The sequence below is a fragment of the Rhopalosiphum maidis genome, chromosome 4 (genome assembly GCF_003676215.2).
Source record: "Rhopalosiphum maidis isolate BTI-1 chromosome 4, ASM367621v3, whole genome shotgun sequence".
NCBI classification, from domain to species: Eukaryota; Metazoa; Arthropoda; class Insecta; order Hemiptera; family Aphididae; genus Rhopalosiphum; species Rhopalosiphum maidis.
In genome coordinates, this window is record NC_040880.1 from 22,073,055 (window position 1) to 22,094,838 (window position 21,784).

A 21,784-nucleotide genomic window follows, 5' to 3' on the forward strand; every position below is an offset into this window, starting at 1 on the left:
TGTGATAATACCAACTTCTATTATTCAAATGAGAACTACCCTTTTCATTTTAAATCATTGAGAAAATATTTTTTTTTTAAATTTTGATGTAGCTAAATTAAAATGTAAACAAGTGTTTCCATTTATTATATATAATGAACCAGGTGATTCATTTAACGTAATACTCTCATTTATAAATGACAACATGCATTTTGAATTGCCCATTCAAAATCAAAATATTTTTTTTAAGTATATCCACACATAAAAATTAAATTTTTGACAAATAACTTATGAAACATCTATTTAAATTTTGTATATGTAACTATACAAAGTGAAATAATTCAAGGATATTCTGTAAAATGTTGGTCCACCTCACACGAGTTACAAACTATAAAATATTCAACCAAAATTTGATTTTTATAAATCAAAATACTCCCTGAAACCTAATTTTTTATACTAACTTTGAATTAAATAAAATAAGCATTTTCAAAAACATTAGTTTTCTGAAATAATGAGTGTATTACATCAAATTAATTAACTCGTATACTAAGGATAATATACTAATATGCTTATAGATAATATTATACTTATTGCTTATATGCGTAAAATGTAATTTATTATTATGTAATATTTATTTGTTTATATTTACAAAACAGTTAAATAAAGAAATTCAATCAGACAGCAACGATATCGTATAGATAATTTAATACTAACACCAGACACCTGACAATAATTTTAAATATATATATATATATAAGTTAAATACAATTTATTTAGTAGTTTTGTTTTTATTGAATAATTAAAAACTGCAATATGCTTATAAATTAAAATAGTTTATCCAAATCGATTAAAAAAACAAAATACCTTGAAAATATCTATTTTATAGACAAATACATTTTACATAATGATACATTTTATGATATGCATATAAACATGTTGTATATTAATATATTATCCTTATTAGTACACGATATATAATAATTGGGAAATTACTCGTTCGAATTTTGATTTGGATGTATTAAAATTTAAAAAGTTCTGTGTTGAAAAATTAAAAAGTACGGTGCTTGTTTGAAACATATATGTTTATAATGCCACAAAACACTCTTTAAATGCTAGTACAAAAACCTTTCAAGTCTATTTGAATATTTAAAAATATCAGATTTTGAACAACCTCATTATTAAAAATCGGGGTGAGCATATTTAGCGGTGAATCACTCTATACAATATCTTACTCGTTATCGTAGTAGTGAAAAAATCAGTGACGATTGGTGCAATACATTGTTATTAATTAGCGAACTCGCGTGTAGTATAGCAGAAGATAGACGCGTCACGTCCACGTCCGGAAAAATGTGCCCGAGGATTTGGAGCAAAAACTCATTTCACAAATACTGTTCGTGTATATTATAATATCAGAATAAAAGTATCATCGCTCGTGCAAGACAAGTGTGTGTATACTCAAAATTTTCAGCGATAGCGTCGGTCGCCGTGTCAAGTGAAGGCGGTCCCGTATATACATAGTGACACTAGTGTCAGTGGTGCAGTGTACACTTGAAAATAAAGAGTCCTCCTCCGGGTGGTTTTTCGATGGGTCAACAGCGATACAACGTAATACCGTAATATAATAAGCACACACACACACACAACACTCGCAAACGAAAGATGTGTTGTGCATTTTTTTTCGTCCATATTATTAATATCAACGACACGTCGACACGAAATCGTTGACAGTTTTTTGTATGCACTATATAATTTTATAATATTATATTGCTTTTGGTTCGTTTTCGCGGATACCGGTGGTTCGAGCTAAAAAGCCGTATTAAATCACGTCTTGTGAAGGCCGTTGGCAGAAATCTAGCTTCTCCGTCGTTTCAAGCACTCGGAGACGACAGAATCCGTGGCCAAGTCTGTAATAATGATAATAATACAACGGTGTAGTAAATGTATAATGTTATGTGTAGGTATATACTGTCGTTCGACTAACCCGTACTAACCCGTTGGCCACTACGTGATATACGACCATCTCTAAACACGTGGAAACGCTCTCAAGTCGCGGTACATTAATTTCGGCACAATTCGTGTGTACGCTGTGCACATGTCTCGATGGTTTTCGATTCGCATCGGAGTGCCGTCGTCGCGCGATAAAAGTCGTCGCTTCCAGAACTCCGATCACGTGACCACGCGTCGTTAGTCGTCCGCGTTCAAAGTTCATAATATTATTATCGTTATCGCGAAATGCGATCCGTACGTATCGTGTAAATATGGTCCTCCTGCAGTAGTACTGCCTATATTTACCACGATCGTGCAAGATTTCTCCGCGGAGTGTACAGAACAATGTTAATAGGGATGACTCTTCTCGACATATCATATTGAATTACAATTAATGTTATAAAAATGTACGTTTAATATTTTAGATTCCGAGCGGAGCGATGAATGTATATTGATTTTTACAACGATGTGTGTTTTTTATTTTTTGTGTCTGAAGAGTGAGGACACGCTTTTTCTGTAGAAAACAATAATGATCTGATCATAAATTTCCAGGAAGGTGAAGGAAGAAGGTTTCTGGTAGAACGCTGAATCTAGTTTTTACCCTGGTGTGCGAAAACGGAGAAGTCTAAATGTGTCAATTTTTTTTTATATAACCAGGAAAAACAAGATCTTAACATTAAAATAAATCTTGATATTATTATTGAAATAAGTATTTTGAAACTTAAGTCACTAAAAAATTAGACCATTTCCACTTAGTATATCGTTTTTCAATATAAACAATGATAATCATATTATGTATCATTGTATTCAAATATACATCTGCAATTGCAGAATGACGAGGTATATACATTCGACACCTACTGTACATCAGAGCAAGCCTTAATTCGTCTTTTTCATTAATTATAAATATTTGATTATTACATATCGATATTTATGATAATTATATATTATATTCTTGGCTCTTTCACCTATTATTGATTTGTTTGGTATAACGAACCAAATGTGAGTCCATCTATACAAATATATTATAATATATATTTATAGCAACCTGCAGATAAAAAAATGAATTACAATATTTTTACAATTTTTAAATAAAAATGTAAAAATATAATTATATCAACTAATATTAGTTAAAAAAAAAAAAATATAGTTATTTCGTTAAATAAAATTCATGTACCTACAGAAAGTTTTCGTTACAATTTTTTTTTTTATGTACTTTTTTTGTGGTAATAATTATTTATTAATAACAAAACATTTATACCTTCGGTCAAAGTTAAAAACATAGGCTAAATTTAAATATAATATACGAATACTCAGTAAAGAAACGTCATCACGCCCTTCCAATACACAAACATATACAGTTTAGTTATCTAGACAGTTATAACTGTTGTAAGCCTTATAAAATAGCAGTACCAAGTTCGAATGAATATCGCTCTGACTTAGTCGAATTTTTCAGCTGTGACTCACGAAGAATTCAATTATTAGAGTTTTTACTTAATTCTGATTGGCGTAGTGGTGTTACCTATATTGCAAGTATTCGTTTAAAGTGCTGCCTTAAACATATACGAATAAATTGCAATGCCTAATTCGTATTTTTATATGACATAATGAGTTGAATACCGAGTGATTCAATTGAGGTGTAACCGCACCTACCATCATATGCTGTATGCATATATAATAAAATATATTATATGTTATACAATGATAAAATTTGGTACTGCGTAATGAATCACTCAATTTTAATCAACTGTATACGATTTAGTATTTGCTGTAATAAGTCATTACTCATTAGTATTCGATTAACGTAAAATATTGCTGTTTGTATGAATACATCTATAATAGGGTTATAATTCCTTAATATAATTTGAAAAGGGTAATTTTATCGAAAAATAACTTTTACTCGGCGAAACATCGTGAAAGAATAATAAATTAGGTATATAATATAATGAATTATGTTATTCGTATTATGCTGTGTGTGTATTATATATTTATATCAATATTAAACAACATATATATATGTATACATAATATATACACTTAAACTTTGTTTGGCGGATTAATCCAGGAAATACTAGTCTCAGATAATTAAACTTTTCATTTTTTTTGATTTTTTTTTTTTGGCCCTTGATCAAAATTTAAATTCCCTCGTGATAATTTATTAATTCAAATGAATCATTATATATGATATTAAACTGCAAATTACTTTATTTTACAGATGCTATGACACTATTTATGCAGATTAATTCATCGAATGATTGCTTTGAATAACTAAGTGACCTGAATCATTTTATTACTTGTTAAAGCCTTTAGAAATAACACTAAATGTCTATACCTATGATAAATTCAATAAGTTTCGTAAATAGCGATATAGTATAGTAAATCTCAAATTCTTAAACTTCAATAATAAACACTTATCACACATGTGGGTGAAATTGTTCACAAGTTGATTGTCCTTTAGATCTAGGTTTCAAATTTAATAATTTGCTTGATCTACAATCTCATATAGAGATAACAAACATGTTGTAGAGCTTTAAAAACACTTGGTTTTGTAACGAGGACAGCTTCTCGCTCAAATCTTAAAAAAGCTGTTAAAGCCATTTATATTGCATTGTTTCGTCTGATTCTCGATTATATTTCTAATATATTATTCGCATAATATCAATGCTCGATTAATACAAAGAGTCCAATGTACCTAGGTTTTTCATTGCCATTTTATTTTACCCATTGCTTATATTTTTGAATTAAACACGCTAGTTAATCGCAGAAGGACTTTAAAACTTAAATTCCTATGTATTATATTATGATGAATTTTCTACTCCTTACCTTTTATTATTAATTCGCTTTTAAGTTTAACAAAAACATACAAAATCCACGTGCCATTCTTTAAACCAATTTTCACCACCAACTTTAACTATATGTATAAATTAACCAATGAAAAGTCTTATGTTTAATACCAATGCAAACCCCCTCATTTTTTTATTTTTGTAAAGCATTTGTTTAATAACCAATTTGCAAATATACAGTGACAAATATATTTAAAATAAGTAATACCGTTTTAAATACAATATACAAATAAATATAATATGCATTTTTACGTAAAGTATTATAATACTTAGGCAATTCTGTGTTTTAATTGTAGAACAATAACCCGCGGAATAGGGAATTTCTGCAGTAGTTATATGTTTATATAAGTTTTATCGATTTGTTTTTTGTATTTCCCCGTCAATGGTTACTTAACTTATTTTGTTATGACGAGATAAGTAGAATTAAATAATACATTTTTCCAATTCCCCCGTTACAGATGGCGCAGATACACATACCATATTTTTTTATCCGTGCTTTGAGCAACTATCTTATCAAGGAATAAGTCCAATTGTCTTTTTACGATTCTCTGCACAGTATAATATGGGTGTGTACTGACTTAAATATGTAATCGCTCGTCCATTGACCATGTATGGACTATAGAACTTTCATAAAAAACATCGATCATTTAAGAGAAAATAGACATTGAATTAAAATTACGAGTTTACATCATAATATTACTGTTATATAATATATTTTTTTAATTCGATTACAATTTCTATTATATAAGGTGTAACAAGACTATTTGACAAACTTTCATTGCAAATACTATTATATTTGTCAAATAGTCATGTTACACTCTGTATATATATATATATATATATATTTCATAGTATCTGTTATATGTTGTTAATGAGTAATTTTCTTGATAATATTATTTAAAAATGTACGCATCATGTACATTTCACAATGCATGCACAATCCTGGAAAATAAATAATGTCTAAACTGCATAATATAATAATTGTCACAAAAACCTAAAAAAAAAAAATATTATTTTATTTTTTATTTTATAAAAATATATAATAATAATATTGATCCAATAATTAAATTTAATGGAAGCGAATAAAGCAATTAAAATTTTATAATAATAATTGAAATTACCGAAGAAAATATTCTTCGAAATTACTCAACAAAAGAAATATGTTTATAATGTATATAATATATAATAATTATAAGACATTTTTCCGAGTATTATTATTATAATTAAGTCAAAAGGCTCCTGAACCTTTTATTTTTTTAGATGACGATGGGTAGTATTTATTAGATCAAGAGAGGATAAATTGGAAATAAGAGGATTTAAATGAATATATATTGGTTTTCATGGTTTAAGTTTAGATGCTTGTTCAAGGATGGTCATTATATTTAGGTCTCTGTGGAGGGTAAGACTACTAATATAACACAGAGCATTGCCGCAATAGCTATTGTTCTGAAGGATATTGATTGAAAGAACTGTAATATTTTTATGTTAAAGGTTTTTGAAGTACGTCCAATTTATGATTGGAAAAATACAAATCATGTTTTCCATTTCACAATTTAAAATAAATAAAAATGTTTATCGTTTTTTAATAATAAAAATTTACAAACATATTAATAAATTGGTGATAAAATTATGCTATTAATGCTATTTAAAAAAAAAACTCCAATTTTTAATAAGCTATTTAAAGGTTCTGTATAAAATATTTGGAAGGAACAAATAAGAACAATGCCTGTACTTACCTATGAAATCTACATTTCGCAACATTGTGCAATATTTTTAATATTTTATTGAACCTACGTCAAAAACAAATGTGTTAAAAATGCAGCCCTATAAGCCTAAGTTTCTTGAGCACATCTTATGACTGAAGGGTATATCGAATAATCCGGCAAAACGTTTATATTGAATAGTGCTCATCGTGCGTCTTATCCAAAAGGACTTACAATATATAACATTTTCAAAAACGTGAACAATAATAATATATTTTTGGAAAATATAATTCAGATAAATTGTACAAAAATAAACAGCTAAATGATATATTATAAATACGTGTGGTAGTATAAATCGTCTAGCGAGAATAAAGTTGTTTTTCAAACCCATTTTTTTACAGGCAACCGAATAATAGTTTTTCTACCTGAACAATACTACAATAACATCGATGGCACGTGAAGTTTATATAAAATGTAGAATGCCAACTTGGTTAAGTCCTAAACTAAATTTAAGTATTATTTTATGTATAATATTATAGTATAAGATTTTGAAAGTATGACGCGTTCAATGATGCTATTTAATACTATGCCGAATTATTTATTTCATTCGTATCTTCTGAACCAACAGGTGATGCTATGTGCAATGTATAAGGTTAAAATGGTTTGACATAAATATTTAATATTAATATGAAGAAAATAGGTAGGTACTGTAAAACATTGCATTTCTTATTAACGTTACAACTATACAACTCTCTATATTTAAGTCGTCTCGGTTTGAGATGTAATAAAATATCGTTTTATATAGAACTTTATTTCCCAATTGTAATATAGTCATAGGTATATAGTGTGTTTCTTTTTAAAGATAACATGAAATATTTCTGTTCATATTAACCTCAGATTAATATGAGGTTTTCGGAAGGAAACATAAATACACATTTTTTAAGGATTTTTCAATTGTTTAGTCCTTTATTCAGTAGGTAAAGCGCAATACAAACTTGCATTCTTTTAAATAGCAACAGGTGTTTTTAATACTAGAATCAGACAAACCGATTTTTTTAAAGTAATTTTGACTTTCTTAAACATAGATCTAAAACCTAAAATGTATCAAAAAGTTTATATTTTGATTTGAATTATTGAATTTTCAATGATTATACTATGGTTTATTATAAAGTTTTCAAGCCAAGGTTAAGGGGTTAAAATGACTAAAAAAATCAAGCCTATCCGAATCTGCTGTTTCAACACCTGTTAAAGTGTTGTTATTTAAAAAAAAAATTTAAGTTGTATTGCTTAATGCCAACAGAAAGAACTAAACATTTGAAAAAAAGTGTGTGTTTCTAATCGTCTTCCAAAATAACCATATCAACTTAAAGTCACTAAACCCAAATATTTTGTGTACTTTTAAAAGGAAACACTGTATTATATAAATATCAAATACTCGCATCATCTTATTGCAGTAGTGTTATCGACATGATGCACTGTATGTCATAAATATAAAACGAAATATTTTTCATTGAACATTTTAAAAAGTGCTGTAAACTGCTTACGGACCGTTTTTCCATATAATTCAGCGGCACGTACTATTCGGCTAACGTATTTTTCTTCAAGTTTTCATCGCTTATAATACCTGTGGTAGTCACCTAAAGGTTTATAAGATGTGAAATATTTCATTTACAACATTGTAACCATAAATAGAGCTATTCAAGGGTGCAATCCGATGTCAGTTGCTATAGAAGATATGTAGTGGTGTTTAACGATGTGCGAATAAACCGTACTTTTCTTGATTGGGTCAGTAAATGACTGAACATATTTTTATCATTTTCCCTGAGTGCATTAATGGTTAAAAGTGTAAAATTTTCAAATCCCTAATAACTCCTGCTAAAAATTTGTAACTGTTGGTTTCAAATTTTTTTACGAAACACATAAAAGATACTGCTGTGTCTAAAATTAATATACATATAATATTACTATTAGAGTTGAGAATGGAACAAATTAAAGGTTCAAAATAATACACTATTTTTTTTTATTTTAAACATTATTTTAACCAAATTATATTATTTATCAAGCTTAACAAAAAAAAAAAAATTGTAAGACATAAATAATGATAATTTCAAGTTTTCTGCGTGAAATTTTATATGAAAAACATTTTTTTCTCATTTCGTGATCTCGATTTTTGCGTCGTACAGATCCTTTTAAATATTACTTTATAAATAATACACAGTTAAGTAAAAAACCTTGTTAGCACGTTACAAAATAACTTTTTTAAATAAAAATCTTACAAAAAATGAAGAGAATAACCTTAAAATTAAAATTTGTTTCTCCGATTCAAAAATATACACGAAACGTTTATTATATAATAAAACAAGCATCGCGCAGCAACAGCCGGTTTACGTACAATACAAAGTGCACTGAAATCCTAGCCCTAATTATTATTATAGATACTATACGTAGGTACTACGTATATCTGAAAATGTATTAAATGATACCAGTGATGAGAATGGTTTGAGGATAATTTACATGATTGATTTAACATTACACTATACCTGAAATAGATACCTATATGTTACTTATCATTGTGCGGAAGTAAGTAGTATATACGTATGGTAAATCGGTAAGTCAACCACGGTTATGCAAAGTGGAGCAGAGATCTATAGCTGCGTTTCGATGAGTCGGTAATGGTCACATATTATACTTATACAGATTATTATAATATAATGCGTATGTGCTACGAATGCTACGATGCTGCAGCACGCTAACGACGAATGCTTCCGGTCGTTTAAATACCATTGTGATTAACTCTTTTGAGACTAAAAGGTTGCTGCAGTAACCGTAACAGTTAAGATAGACATAACTACGGGCTACGGTTGCACAATGATATAATATAATATAAATAGGCACGTAATAGATATTATTTTATACGACCCCGTTAATAATACTATGTCATTATTCTCGGACGTCAGTTGTACGAAAATATAATACATATTCTTCTAGACGGTTTTCCGAATGCATATGATAATATTTTACAATATATTTATTATGTAATTAAACATAAACAAATTATAGTGTAATTCTAATGTATTGCATACATTTAATATAATATGTATTGTCTATAGAATAATATATAAATGGAGTTTAAAAACGTATACTCTATAGACGACTATTATACAGGTGAACCTCGATTCAGGCACAATAAAAGTGAATAGATAATAATGTTATAAATACTAACTGTTGAACGCCGAAAACGAATGTAATTTTTTTTTCATTATTTCGTCATTAAAATCGCTTATTAAATATTATCACACTCGAGAGATACATTTTTTTTTTTCAAATTGTAATCTTGAAAATACACAAAAATGAACTATTCGTTTACCGGAACGAACTGCACGCTAAAACTGCAGCAGTGTATGTAATATATTTCACCTTTGATACAACTATATAATACGCGCGACTCGCTCTATAGTGTATATAGAGGCACCTACGTACTCACTACGCGAATTCCAATGCTGACATTTCAGAACATTACACTTTATAAACGCGCCTTCGATTCTGAAAAGTGATATTTAATACGTACCGGAATTCTCATTCCTAACCCCGCTCTTTATCTTTGTTCCGTTCCGTTATTCGGTTGCCGGATAAATTGTTTCCATTTTCGCACGAGCACATATGGACTCGACCGCGCGCGCGTGTGTGTGTGTTTGTGTGTGTGTGCTCGTGTCAAAAAAACTATTGTTGATTAACTTACACACAATCGAACCGTCGGAGCTATTGTACGTTACAATGGTGCCTATATATACGTATAATATATTATTATATTATAAGTACACGAACCGCGAACACGCCGCAATTGTAGGCTATAATATAAATTTCATTTTAAAATAGTTTTGTTTCTCTCGCGATTCGGATTACAATCGTCGCGAAACCTAAAACTGCGCTTTTATTATAACACATAATACCTGCAGTACTCGGCAGCGTGTTTTCCGAAGACCGATATATTTTGTCGTCAGCTCGTATTTTTACTCTTATATTTGGATATATAATATAACCGCTCTTAAAAAGAGTTGTAAATTGTATTTTCAAACGCATTTACACGCGCACACGAAACGATTTTGTCATGATACTCAAGAAAAATCATAGTATAGCCGCCAAAAAGTCTAAAAACAACCTACCTATATACGTATTCGTCGTAAAAAATGTGCAGTTTGCTGCAGCAGTTGTATCGTTTTACGCGTGCTCAGCTCGGTATTCACCAAGTGCGTGTTATATACTAGTAGGGTTGAATATACTATAATGACGCTATAGAATTCGACCGGATTTTACAACGGCGCCGTGACGATTATTTTATGTACCGTACTCCGATCGAGACACGTAAACGATATCGCCATATCGGGTTATGACGGATATAATATACCTAGGCACGAGGTATCTATAATATTATGTTGATGCAATACAATATGGTCGCGTAATACGGAATACACACCGCGACGGCAGAAAGAAATAAGAATACTATTAACGCAAATTCAGTAGCGTCTAGACCTCTAGACATTACATTATTATTATTATTATATGGATCTAGACAATAACGCAATTAAATCTCCGATGAAAAGTTCAAAAACATTAATTATTCATTCAATTAAAATTTTGTAAAGTAATTAAAATATATTTTTAACTTTCTTATGCAATATTTATTTTAATAATTCGAAAGCTCGTAGTCAAATCGAGGAAGTGGTTGTAAATACGGCAAAAATAGCTTTGAATGAATTAGAATCCACAAGAAAAAAAATATTTATTTTCAACTTAAAAATTTGTTATAGCCAATTGACAACATAAGTATTTTCAAATAGCTAACCTATCACTTTCTATAAAGATCATTGTTTATGAAAACGTATATAATAATGTATTTTAAATTGTTTACTAAGGTTTATATTAATTTTTATATTTTTTTATTTTATTTTATTTTTTTACATTACTCGAAAAAAGCATTTCGATTTTTGTTCTGACAGTAAAATAATAACTCCAGACTTTTCGTGAACTTTGAAACTATACAGAAGTACTAGATGGTGCTGAAACACATCCGACTTTAATTTAAGCACAAAATGTTCCTTATGATCCCAAGTTTTCTTTAAAATTTTTAATACTTACGTAATTTTACAAATGTAATTTCATTTTTTAAGAACCAATTTATTACCATTTAATTTTTATTTCTTATCTTGTGATTAATTTGTATTATATAAGTATTATATTAAGCTGCATTACTTAAACTTTGCCCCTCAACAATTAAACCATTTGGCACATGAAAACTAACGGCAGTGATAAATGTAGCTCTCGTGTCAATTTTGTCGGTATGAAAAATTAACGGAGGATGCATCAAGGATGTCAGGACATGATTTCAGCAACATTTGAACGTATATTTTTTCATCGATAAGAAATTTAAAAAATCATTATGATGCATCCTAGTTTCACCAATCTTAGTATCATTAAACATAAACATCAAAAGATGTTTGGCCAATTAAATTAACACAGAAAAAATATTAAACACATCATTTGCAGACATAAATGCAGAACGTTTTGTTTAACAATTTTATATTTTACTGCAGTTATTTAATGTTTGCGTTATTATTATGTTTTTATTGGGAAACAAAATATATTATTGGTTATTTGATATTTCAAATTTAAATTAAAACGTGTATTATACGAAAATAAATTACATACGCTTGTATAAATTTAATGATAATAATTGAAATGAGAATTCCGTTAAATTGAACGAAAACTGTTTTATTACAAGACTGTTACGGGGTTTATTTTTATAATACGTCATCGTTTTCCAAAACGTAATTGCAGGTTTCAATTTATGTCAAATAAATTTCAGCGAAATCGTGTTCACCATCATAATATAATACATATATATATATATATATATATATATATATATATATAATAAGACATAATGACAGAATGGTTTTCCCGAAAAATTTAATTAAGATACGATGCGTCCGAACTCTTTTCCCATCATATTTCCCTCATTTCGACCAAACATTAATTTATATTATTATATATATGTACGTGATTACGCGAACTTCTTAAAATCCAATTCATCGCAATCGCAGCGCTTCGTTTTCTGTTCTTAAATTGGTCCATCACTCCTCCGCCGCGGCAATGCTCTCCACTTTGACGACCATCGACGCGTCTAATGTAAAAATAATAACAGAACACCTAACAAGTATACAATCACGCGACAAATACAGTCCCGTTTCGATTAATAAGAAAATAAAACGCTTGTTAGTGTTATTTGTGTTTCGGAGTCACGATACATGATATCACGCACGCCGTGTCTTAAATCACGAACAATAAATTGATTACAAATCGAATAGGCGACGAAAAAATATACGAACGTATATAAACACGAATAATTTATAATATTAGCAATTATCATCGCAGTATATTAAATGTATTATTATTTATATTTTATCTCCCATTGCCCCGCTCCTTAAAAACGACCTCGATTATCGTAGACGTGGCTTATTGCGGTGCTCTCGTCCTACTTTAGTTTGTTATTCCAGTTAACTACACACTAGTAGGGTTAGGGTGTTTATGACCTTTGCATATTATAAATTTTAATCGTTTACATTGTAGACCAAATTATAAATCCGTTTCATGTGACATAGAAGCAGTTATATTAAATTTTATTTTTCATATTTTTACACTTCCACATTTTTAAAAAATTGTTATTGTTACTTATTAAAGACATTTTCTGTAAATCGTGTACATTCTAGATAATTTTCCTCAGATATTAGATATCAAATAAAACAAATTTTCACAAATTGTATCTAAGTAAAAATAAGTTATATATTATTAAAAATGTATTGAATAAATAAAAAAAAAACATATTAAATTATTTTTTAACCCATTTTATAATGTCATATTTGATTGTTCTATAAGGGCATAATAATACATCCTTATAATACGAATATAATGATGAAATTTCTCCCCGTTTCTGCGTATGTGTCATAGTATATTTTGATAACTATCGAAACTATACGGTGCTTAATATAATATTTGTACGCTATGTATATACCTAATAGGTATATCGTATACGACTTAACCGCCGACACCAACGATTTTAAATACATATATGATTTTTAAACACGTGCTCGTAGAACGATCAAAAAAATGTAAGCAAATAACACAACCACCTATGGTGATTAAATTGTGGAGATAGGGTGATACGTTACCGAGGGTTCAGTCGCGTATATCGTGGTTTTAGGTATACCGCTCGCGAACGTTCAATATGACGCAAAGCAGTGGTCACGTACCAAGAGCGATAAATTTCGGCGAGAGAGAGGACAGAATTTTTTTTTTTTTTTTATCCCTAACGAAAAGATCCCAATTGGTTTTTTTTTCGCGACTAAGTGATGAAACCTCGACTGCCTGCATAAGTATTATATATATATATATATATATTAAATAATATATACACGAAACTTAAGCTTTATCCGCACGAAAAGGGATAATCCGCTTCCGGCCGTATATTTATTTTTTTTATTTACCTAACATATACAGCGACAGTATATATAATGTACCTACACTAAAAAAATAGCAACGAAGAGAACGGCAGAGATTATATTTACTCAGACGGTGTGTGAATGTATGCAGGCGCAAATCTAGAAGTCTAAAATGGGAGGAGCTACATTTATTTCAGAAACAATAAGCAATTATAATTGTATTTTAAATGTATGGATTTTAAGACGTATTCAAATATTTTATGAATAACTTTATATATAATAATACATATGTAACATTTGCCTTTAGTATAATATGATCCTCCTTATGGTTCCTCTCCTATGCGTGTATCTATGCGGAACTGTACACACAATTTTATAATATTATACTTACTATATTTTCGTTTTCGTAAAACTCTTATTTGGAATGTTTTATTAAGAGGATGTCCTGCACACTAACTGTGTTAGTACGTGGGTTTCTTACTATATTTTAAATTTTAAACGAATTTTGAGCATTTGATATCGCAAGATTTGAATCGTTTAAGAATCAAAATACTCAAAAATAATATACAATATCATTAGATCATTTTGTAATATTCTTACCACTTAGTCTTATAATTATTCAATTTACTCTAGTAAAAACTAAAAACCAAAACTGTCTCTACCAAACACAAATTATATATAAATATTAAATATTCATTATATTAGACTTCACACATGCAGGTATAATGTCCTCATAACCGTACTTTTGAGGTGGAAAAAATGATTTCTAAGCCCCCCTTCCACCCCCCACCAAAAAAAAAAAATAGTTGTATTATTGTAACGTATCTCATTCGATGATTATATTTTTTAATGTTTTCACCTCTTCACTGTGTATTTTTATTTGACTTGCTTAATGTTATTGTATATATATTTATATACGTTCAATTGTACTCAGTTCAATATGATATGATTCTCACTAATCCGATTAAAATTTTTATTTGTGGTTTTTTCCTGATTAAGCTTTTATACATTTTATATTATTTAGGTGGATTTTTTTCAACCCTAGCTGTTACGGTGATATCCCGATTTCACTGTATCCACAAAAAAATATGTAATAATGTTTTAAAATGTATTGAATTTTCATGTCGTTTTGTTTTTTAATCGGCTTTCCAATTATCTTAAAGACATGTTTACGATTTAAAGTGCGAGGTCTTGGTCACAAATATAACGTCTGATTTTAAAGTTACATAAAAATATTATTTTATTTTATATTCATTAAATTCATAATTTATATAACATATAGATTAGATACATAAAAATGTTACAGTTATGAATAAATAATTTGTTATATTGTACCTATATAACAAAAAATAAAACAATAATAAATAAAATGGATCCTTCTTAAACGCACAATTATTACAAAATAGATTAGTAACACAATATTATTTGAGAGTATTCATGAAACAATTACAACCAAAATACCGACAAGATAATCGACCGATAATATATATATATTATATAATATGATGATAATTTTAATATAAAAAGCAATCATTAAATATCACATTTAATTTATTACCATTATTTTAAAAAATTGCCCATAATGAATATTGACAACATTGACTACATAATAATGTTGATATAATAATATTAATATGATTTTTATGGTAAAACACAACTTCCCCGTGCAATTTGCAAAATAGTCTCTCTATAGTCGTATTCGTTTATACATTAGTTTAGTTTACTTAGTATTTTTAGTATTTTAAAAACAAATTTTTATGAATATATTTCTTTTTTTTGTCACATATACCTATGGTTAATTCTTGTTATATTTTTGGTAGTTTTTTGTAATAATATAATGTGAAATTAAAAGTAACATTTAGTTACTATTTTTTATATTATTGTAAGTCGTTTTGATATTTTGGTCGTCGACCGATTATCCATTTCCTATCTTCTTCTTTTATATATATAAAAAAATATTGTGTATTTGTTAGTACTCGCTAATCCCCATAACCGGACTTATCCAATTCGTATTAAGTTTTGCACACACATTCCCCGAGGGCCCAGACTAGAGAAGTGTTTATAGCTTGGTTTTTTCAACCTATATAATATGTTTGTATAGAATAGCTTACATATGAACTTGGTTTCGGCTCACGGAAATCGAATATTTTTTTGCTTAAATAGTTATATATATATATATATATATATGGGTCTTCATTGATCACAGATAATAAAATCGTATACGTACAGTGTTCTGTAATTTATTACAAAATCGAGTAACATATATATTATATATTATCGTATATAAGTTGAAGTAAATGATTGAGCAGCGAAAATGTAGGTGGGTATAATACCGACCGCTTTTGACAAATAATAATTGGCCATGTTCGTTTCATTTATCCCCGAGCAACGCCGTCGGGCAATGCAGCCTGTACCTAATATTATGCATTGTATTATCAAACATCATTTTCGATAAATTTTCTTACAGGCTCTCGATCCGGTGGCATTCGAGGCGGGTACAGCACAGATCGCGAACATGATCGGCGGCCACCGTTGAACGGCGATGAACGACGACGGCGGCGGCGGCGGCAGCAGCAGCAGCAGCAGCAGCAGCAGCAGCAGCAACAGCCCCGGTGCCGGCGCAGACGGACGGCGTTCGGTCCGGCACCGCGGCAAGCACCACAAAATGGCTCCGCCGAACAGATGGCCGGCCGCCGGCGGATCGGCAGCGGCGGCGGCAACGGTGGCCGACGTGGTTCGCCCGGCCGCGGTGGTCGCGGGCCGCCATCACCGCCGGCACGACATGTTGGCCGCTGCGGTCGGCGGCAACGACACCGCGGCCAGGTCGCCACAGCCACCGCCGCCGCACGTGTTGCAACACGCCGCGCCGGACAGCATGTGCTACACGACCAACGAAGTGCTCGTCATCATCGCCGTCACGTGTTTCCTGAATTTCGCGTTCATATTGCTCATCATGACGTGCGTGCATTGCTTCACGGACCCGTCGCATCATAAGAAGTAATGTGCAACCGTATAATAATATTATATCGCAGTGTTTGTGTGTGTGTGTGTGTGTGTGTGTGTGTGTTTGTGTATACCATTACCATACTCGTGGTTTTGAAATTTAGTACAAAGGTACCGGAGAATATTAAAATATTAGATTTGATAAGACTATCATTTGTTTATAAACCTTAAGAGCATTTGATCCTTAAAAACAAATTAAAGTACATTTAGTGTAAAAAATATTTTTATTGACATTGTACATTATAAAAAAAAAATATACGCACCATGAACAGCCAAAACCATATAAGATCCGACTGATTGTCAAGAATATATGATCCCGTCACGGAAACATCATCCTGACACTCTTTTTGTTCCACCGACCGTCGCGTGACTTTAAACAATATTTATATAAGTATATCGTAAATGAAACAAATTTCTGCAGTTTGGCTTACCGCATTAGGTATGTACTCGTATGTTTGAAAAACCGAAAAAACCGCTCAAATCCTATATACTTCCGACCCATAATTATTATAATAAAGGAATAAAGGTTTGTTTAGGCAGGTACCCTAATATTAAAAACGATTTGAAATTTTAATATTGTTTGTTTGAGAAGTGCACCCTCATATTTTAATAGAATAAAACTTAAATAAAACGTATTTATAATAAAATACAATTTTGCATATTTTACAATTATTTAGTTTGTAGTATTATTTAAATTATTTTTTATGTATAAATATGTGCATATTTTACTTTTTTTTGCTTTAAATCCTGAAACCATTAACATCTGGTATTTACATTTTAGATGTGCGGCAAACACATTAACGCATTACTATTTCACGCTGTAACACTTTTAAACGTCTACATTTTGATAAATAATAAATAATGAACTAGGTACGTACAAACTACTATTGTTTAATATTCGATATTTACAAGTATACGCCAATTCAGTTTCTGTAGAGATATCTCTTACGATTTCCAAAAATTAAACTAGCCGTTTTTCACACACATTTATATGTATTATATATTATATATGAGTCCCTATAAGAGAGTAAACCATATACAATAACGTTTTACGAAAAAAAAAAATTCTCCCCACAAGGAGATAGTATCGATAGGTACCTAGTTGTAAGCAAAAAAAAATTATTTCAAGATATTCCCGTGTGCTTGAAAGAGGATTAGTGAGATGAGAATGACGGCCAAGGGAAAATATATTACTCAAAGTCATTACGCCCCTCATTTTACTGTTTTTTTTTTGTCGTCTCCTCGTATAATTGATCAGATGATTTTTTAACTATATAATATATTAAGACGGATGGACGTGATATTGACATAGACGTTATTGATTAAATAAACGTATTTGATCCGTAAACTTTGAATAACGGCAAAAAATTAACACAGCGCTTCATACATATACGTACGATAGGCTAACAGAGTACTGTGTGGGTATATAATACTATTTAAACTTCACATCACGAATTTTGCGAAGCGATAACACAATATTATCGTATCACATAATATAACAGAGAACCCCGTAAAAAACGGATGGATTTAAATTAGTTGTTATTTGTTGATGATGGAAAGGGGTAGATGGATGGGCCTGTGAATGCTGTGTTGATATACCAACTCAGTTTCACCTTGTTTTGGTCGAAAGTACACTGTGCGTTCGCAGTTGAGATATTTTTTTTTCAAACCGGCAATCAGTCATTGTGAAATTTTATATTAGATGACTGCACAAGTGTTCCAAAACTTCAGAAATTGCTTTACCAAGTCTATACGTACGGAGATTGCCGCCGCATATGGATGACTTTGTGCTCCATACATAAAGTGCAATTGTTATAGAATCTTGTAAATACAACAGAAATTTAATTCGATTAATTTTTTAGTTTTTTTTTTTTGCTTTTTAAAATCTACCCATTTTTTATTGTGAGCCATAATATTATAATTTCAAAATTTCAAACATTCTGTAATGATACATCATATATAATTATATATATTTAAATATTAGACATTATAATCTAGTTAATTTTAACATTTAAAATTAAGAAGACAAATTAAAAAAATATCGATAAAATTAACTACAAAAACAATATCATTTGAGAAAAAAAAATAAAAAATAATGTCCTATTCAACATAATTAATATCCTCGAAAATCTACTTAAACGATTAGCTCGCCAATGGAGCAAAGATCTCATAAACCCAAATTAATCCTCAAGCATCAATATCAAGCAAAAAAAAAATGTCACCACTAGGTAGCTTATCATTATTAGCCAATTGATGCTAACTATAATATTATATCAACTGCTCATACGTTTATTGTAAAAGAAAATAATTTAAAAATTGTGTATTTCCTATTAAAATAAATAAATATATATATATAAAACATATAACATGGGCATATGGGACTATATATATATATATATAGAGAGAGAGTATATACGACATTCGTGGGCGGTTCTATAGGAATGAAAAAGCAAAAGGATACATATAAGCACAAAATATGCAGCTAAAATTCGAATGAATATAAATTAAATTTAAATCCTCTTTATCTTTAAATTGTATGAACCGTTTAAACATAATAAAAAATGTATATTGTTAAGTTTTTTTATAGAAGCAGAGTATGTTACGCTTTTTATAAATCAACTAACAAACGAGAAATATATTATTGAAATATTATTTAAAGGGCAATATTTTCTGAACTCCATATTTTTAATTCCATAGTTGGAACAAAAAAACTTTTATTTGACCTGTGCTAATATATTATATTATTATATACAAGTATATAAATATTATCCATGACCCACTGAAGATTAAATATGTGAATTGATCTTGATATGAATAGTAGCGCAGGGCTTTTGTAGGAATAGGTTTGACGGGCTTGTCATCATAAGCTGTTGTTACCATCTGTGGATACATATTACATATTATTATTACTATGACTTGAAATACAATACGTCGCTATATAACACTAAAGAATTATAAAAAAACCACTTTTTTTTTAGTTTTTTTGATTTAAACCAATGCACCTGCTACATTTCATAAAATTACAAAGTGATTCTCTAATGGTAAACATTAATTTCATTGAAAAATATTAACAATTTTGTAAATATTTTTTAAACGATTTCATTTATTCGATTTTATTTTATTAATACTCGTAGATTATATTTTTTTTAAATATACGTTTACTATTTTTATTTTTATCGTTATCGTTATTTTCCTTTTTCGAATGAAAAGTAACAATATAGATTTATAGAATATAATCAAAACAAAATTTTTTTCTGAGAATTAAAATTATATAATATAAAAACCAAAATTCATACGAGTTGTTAATTAGTTTAACTTTTGATGAGTGCTGTAGTAGTCAAATGTTGTACAACGTACCACAGTGCCACTTCTCTCCACTCATTCAAAACTTCAAATACTGTTTTAACTAATTAACTAAGTATTCGATCCAAAGTCAATTATTACATATTATTGAAATTCTCAAACAAATATTCTGCTTTAGAATATAAAATTAAAAATGTACATGCTATCAATCATAATTGTAAATAAACATACACCAACCCAAAGTTTGAAATGTTGATTTTTAATAGTTATAACTTGCAGCTATATTTTAATTTACTACCCATAAATGGTTTTCAATACTATACAATATTTGGTGGATACTACAACGTGCTTAACCAACCATTTTGAAGTTTAAGTAAATTCCATCAATCAAACATAGTAAAAAAAAATCACAACCCGTAATTAGTAACTGTTTAAACTCGATTTTTCCCAAATTAGAATTTTCTATATTACATTGTACAAGTTATACCCTGCGTTTAACTTATTATTCCACGTATCAATAGAGTCTTATAAATATAAAAATCAGACTAAATATCATATTTTAACCAACAAAATTAGATTGAGGTATATGCCAAATTTTTCAATTTTTACAATTTGTATTTATTTATTATAATTAAAAGTTAAGAAATTTTATTTACACTATATAATATTGTATGTAGTAGTTCGCCATCAATAATAAACACAACTTATTAATGCATAGAGTGACGGATGATTTAATAAAAAAAATGCTATAGAGCTTCTAGATTTAAGTTCATATTAATTATATTTCATAATACTATAATAATATTTATCGTGAATTATTGACTGCAAATCAACACATTCGAAAAAGTACGGCCAGCGAGAATCATTGCAAATTTTTTTGAAAATGCGTGGAATGTAATTCCATTGTGAACGAAGAAACACATTTTCTGTGACGAGTGTAACGCGTAGATTTTTTAACGTCAAAGCCTCAAAAAAATGTTATACAGTTTTCTTTTGCATATACTAGGTTTCTGTGTAAGCGTTAAACATCCCAACGATTCTTTTATTTCGAAACGCATACCACAAGTGTCTACAAAAAAACGATTTTTATACCAATTAAATTTTCTGTTAGTAAACAATAAACAATAATTTACTCAAAATACCTATATCCTTAAGCATACAATTTTTTTTATTAACTGCTATAACACTGTCTAATACGATATTTAATATATTTTAATCCGAGCTAGACAACATTTCAATACTCACTATATTTACTAAAAATTATATTTCAGTAAAATTTACTGAAAAAATCTAACATTTACTATCAGCTAAATTTATTATATAGTTTTACTTTATATTTTTTAATTGTTTTTAATAGTAACCACGTATATTTTTAATTTCATAATTAAATCCAAAACAACTTTTTCTTAAATATTGATGTATAAGAAATATAATATAATTATTATGTAGGTATCAAATATTAAACGAATAA

At 29.1% G+C, this 21,784-nt stretch overlaps 1 protein-coding gene across 4 annotated transcripts in view; it reads left to right on the forward strand.

The window, feature by feature from the left end:
• Positions 1 to 21,784, forward strand: part of LOC113548813 — a 162,562-nt gene that overhangs the window by 126,016 nt on the left and 14,762 nt on the right. For all 4 annotated transcript variants that reach the window (XM_026949887.1, XM_026949888.1, XM_026949886.1 and 1 more), the window contains one exon: positions 16,475 to 17,004. In XM_026949887.1, the coding sequence (XP_026805688.1) occupies positions 16,550 to 17,004 (455 nt within the window). In that variant the 5' untranslated portion in view covers positions 16,475 to 16,549. The remainder of the gene's footprint in view (positions 1 to 16,474; positions 17,005 to 21,784) is intronic.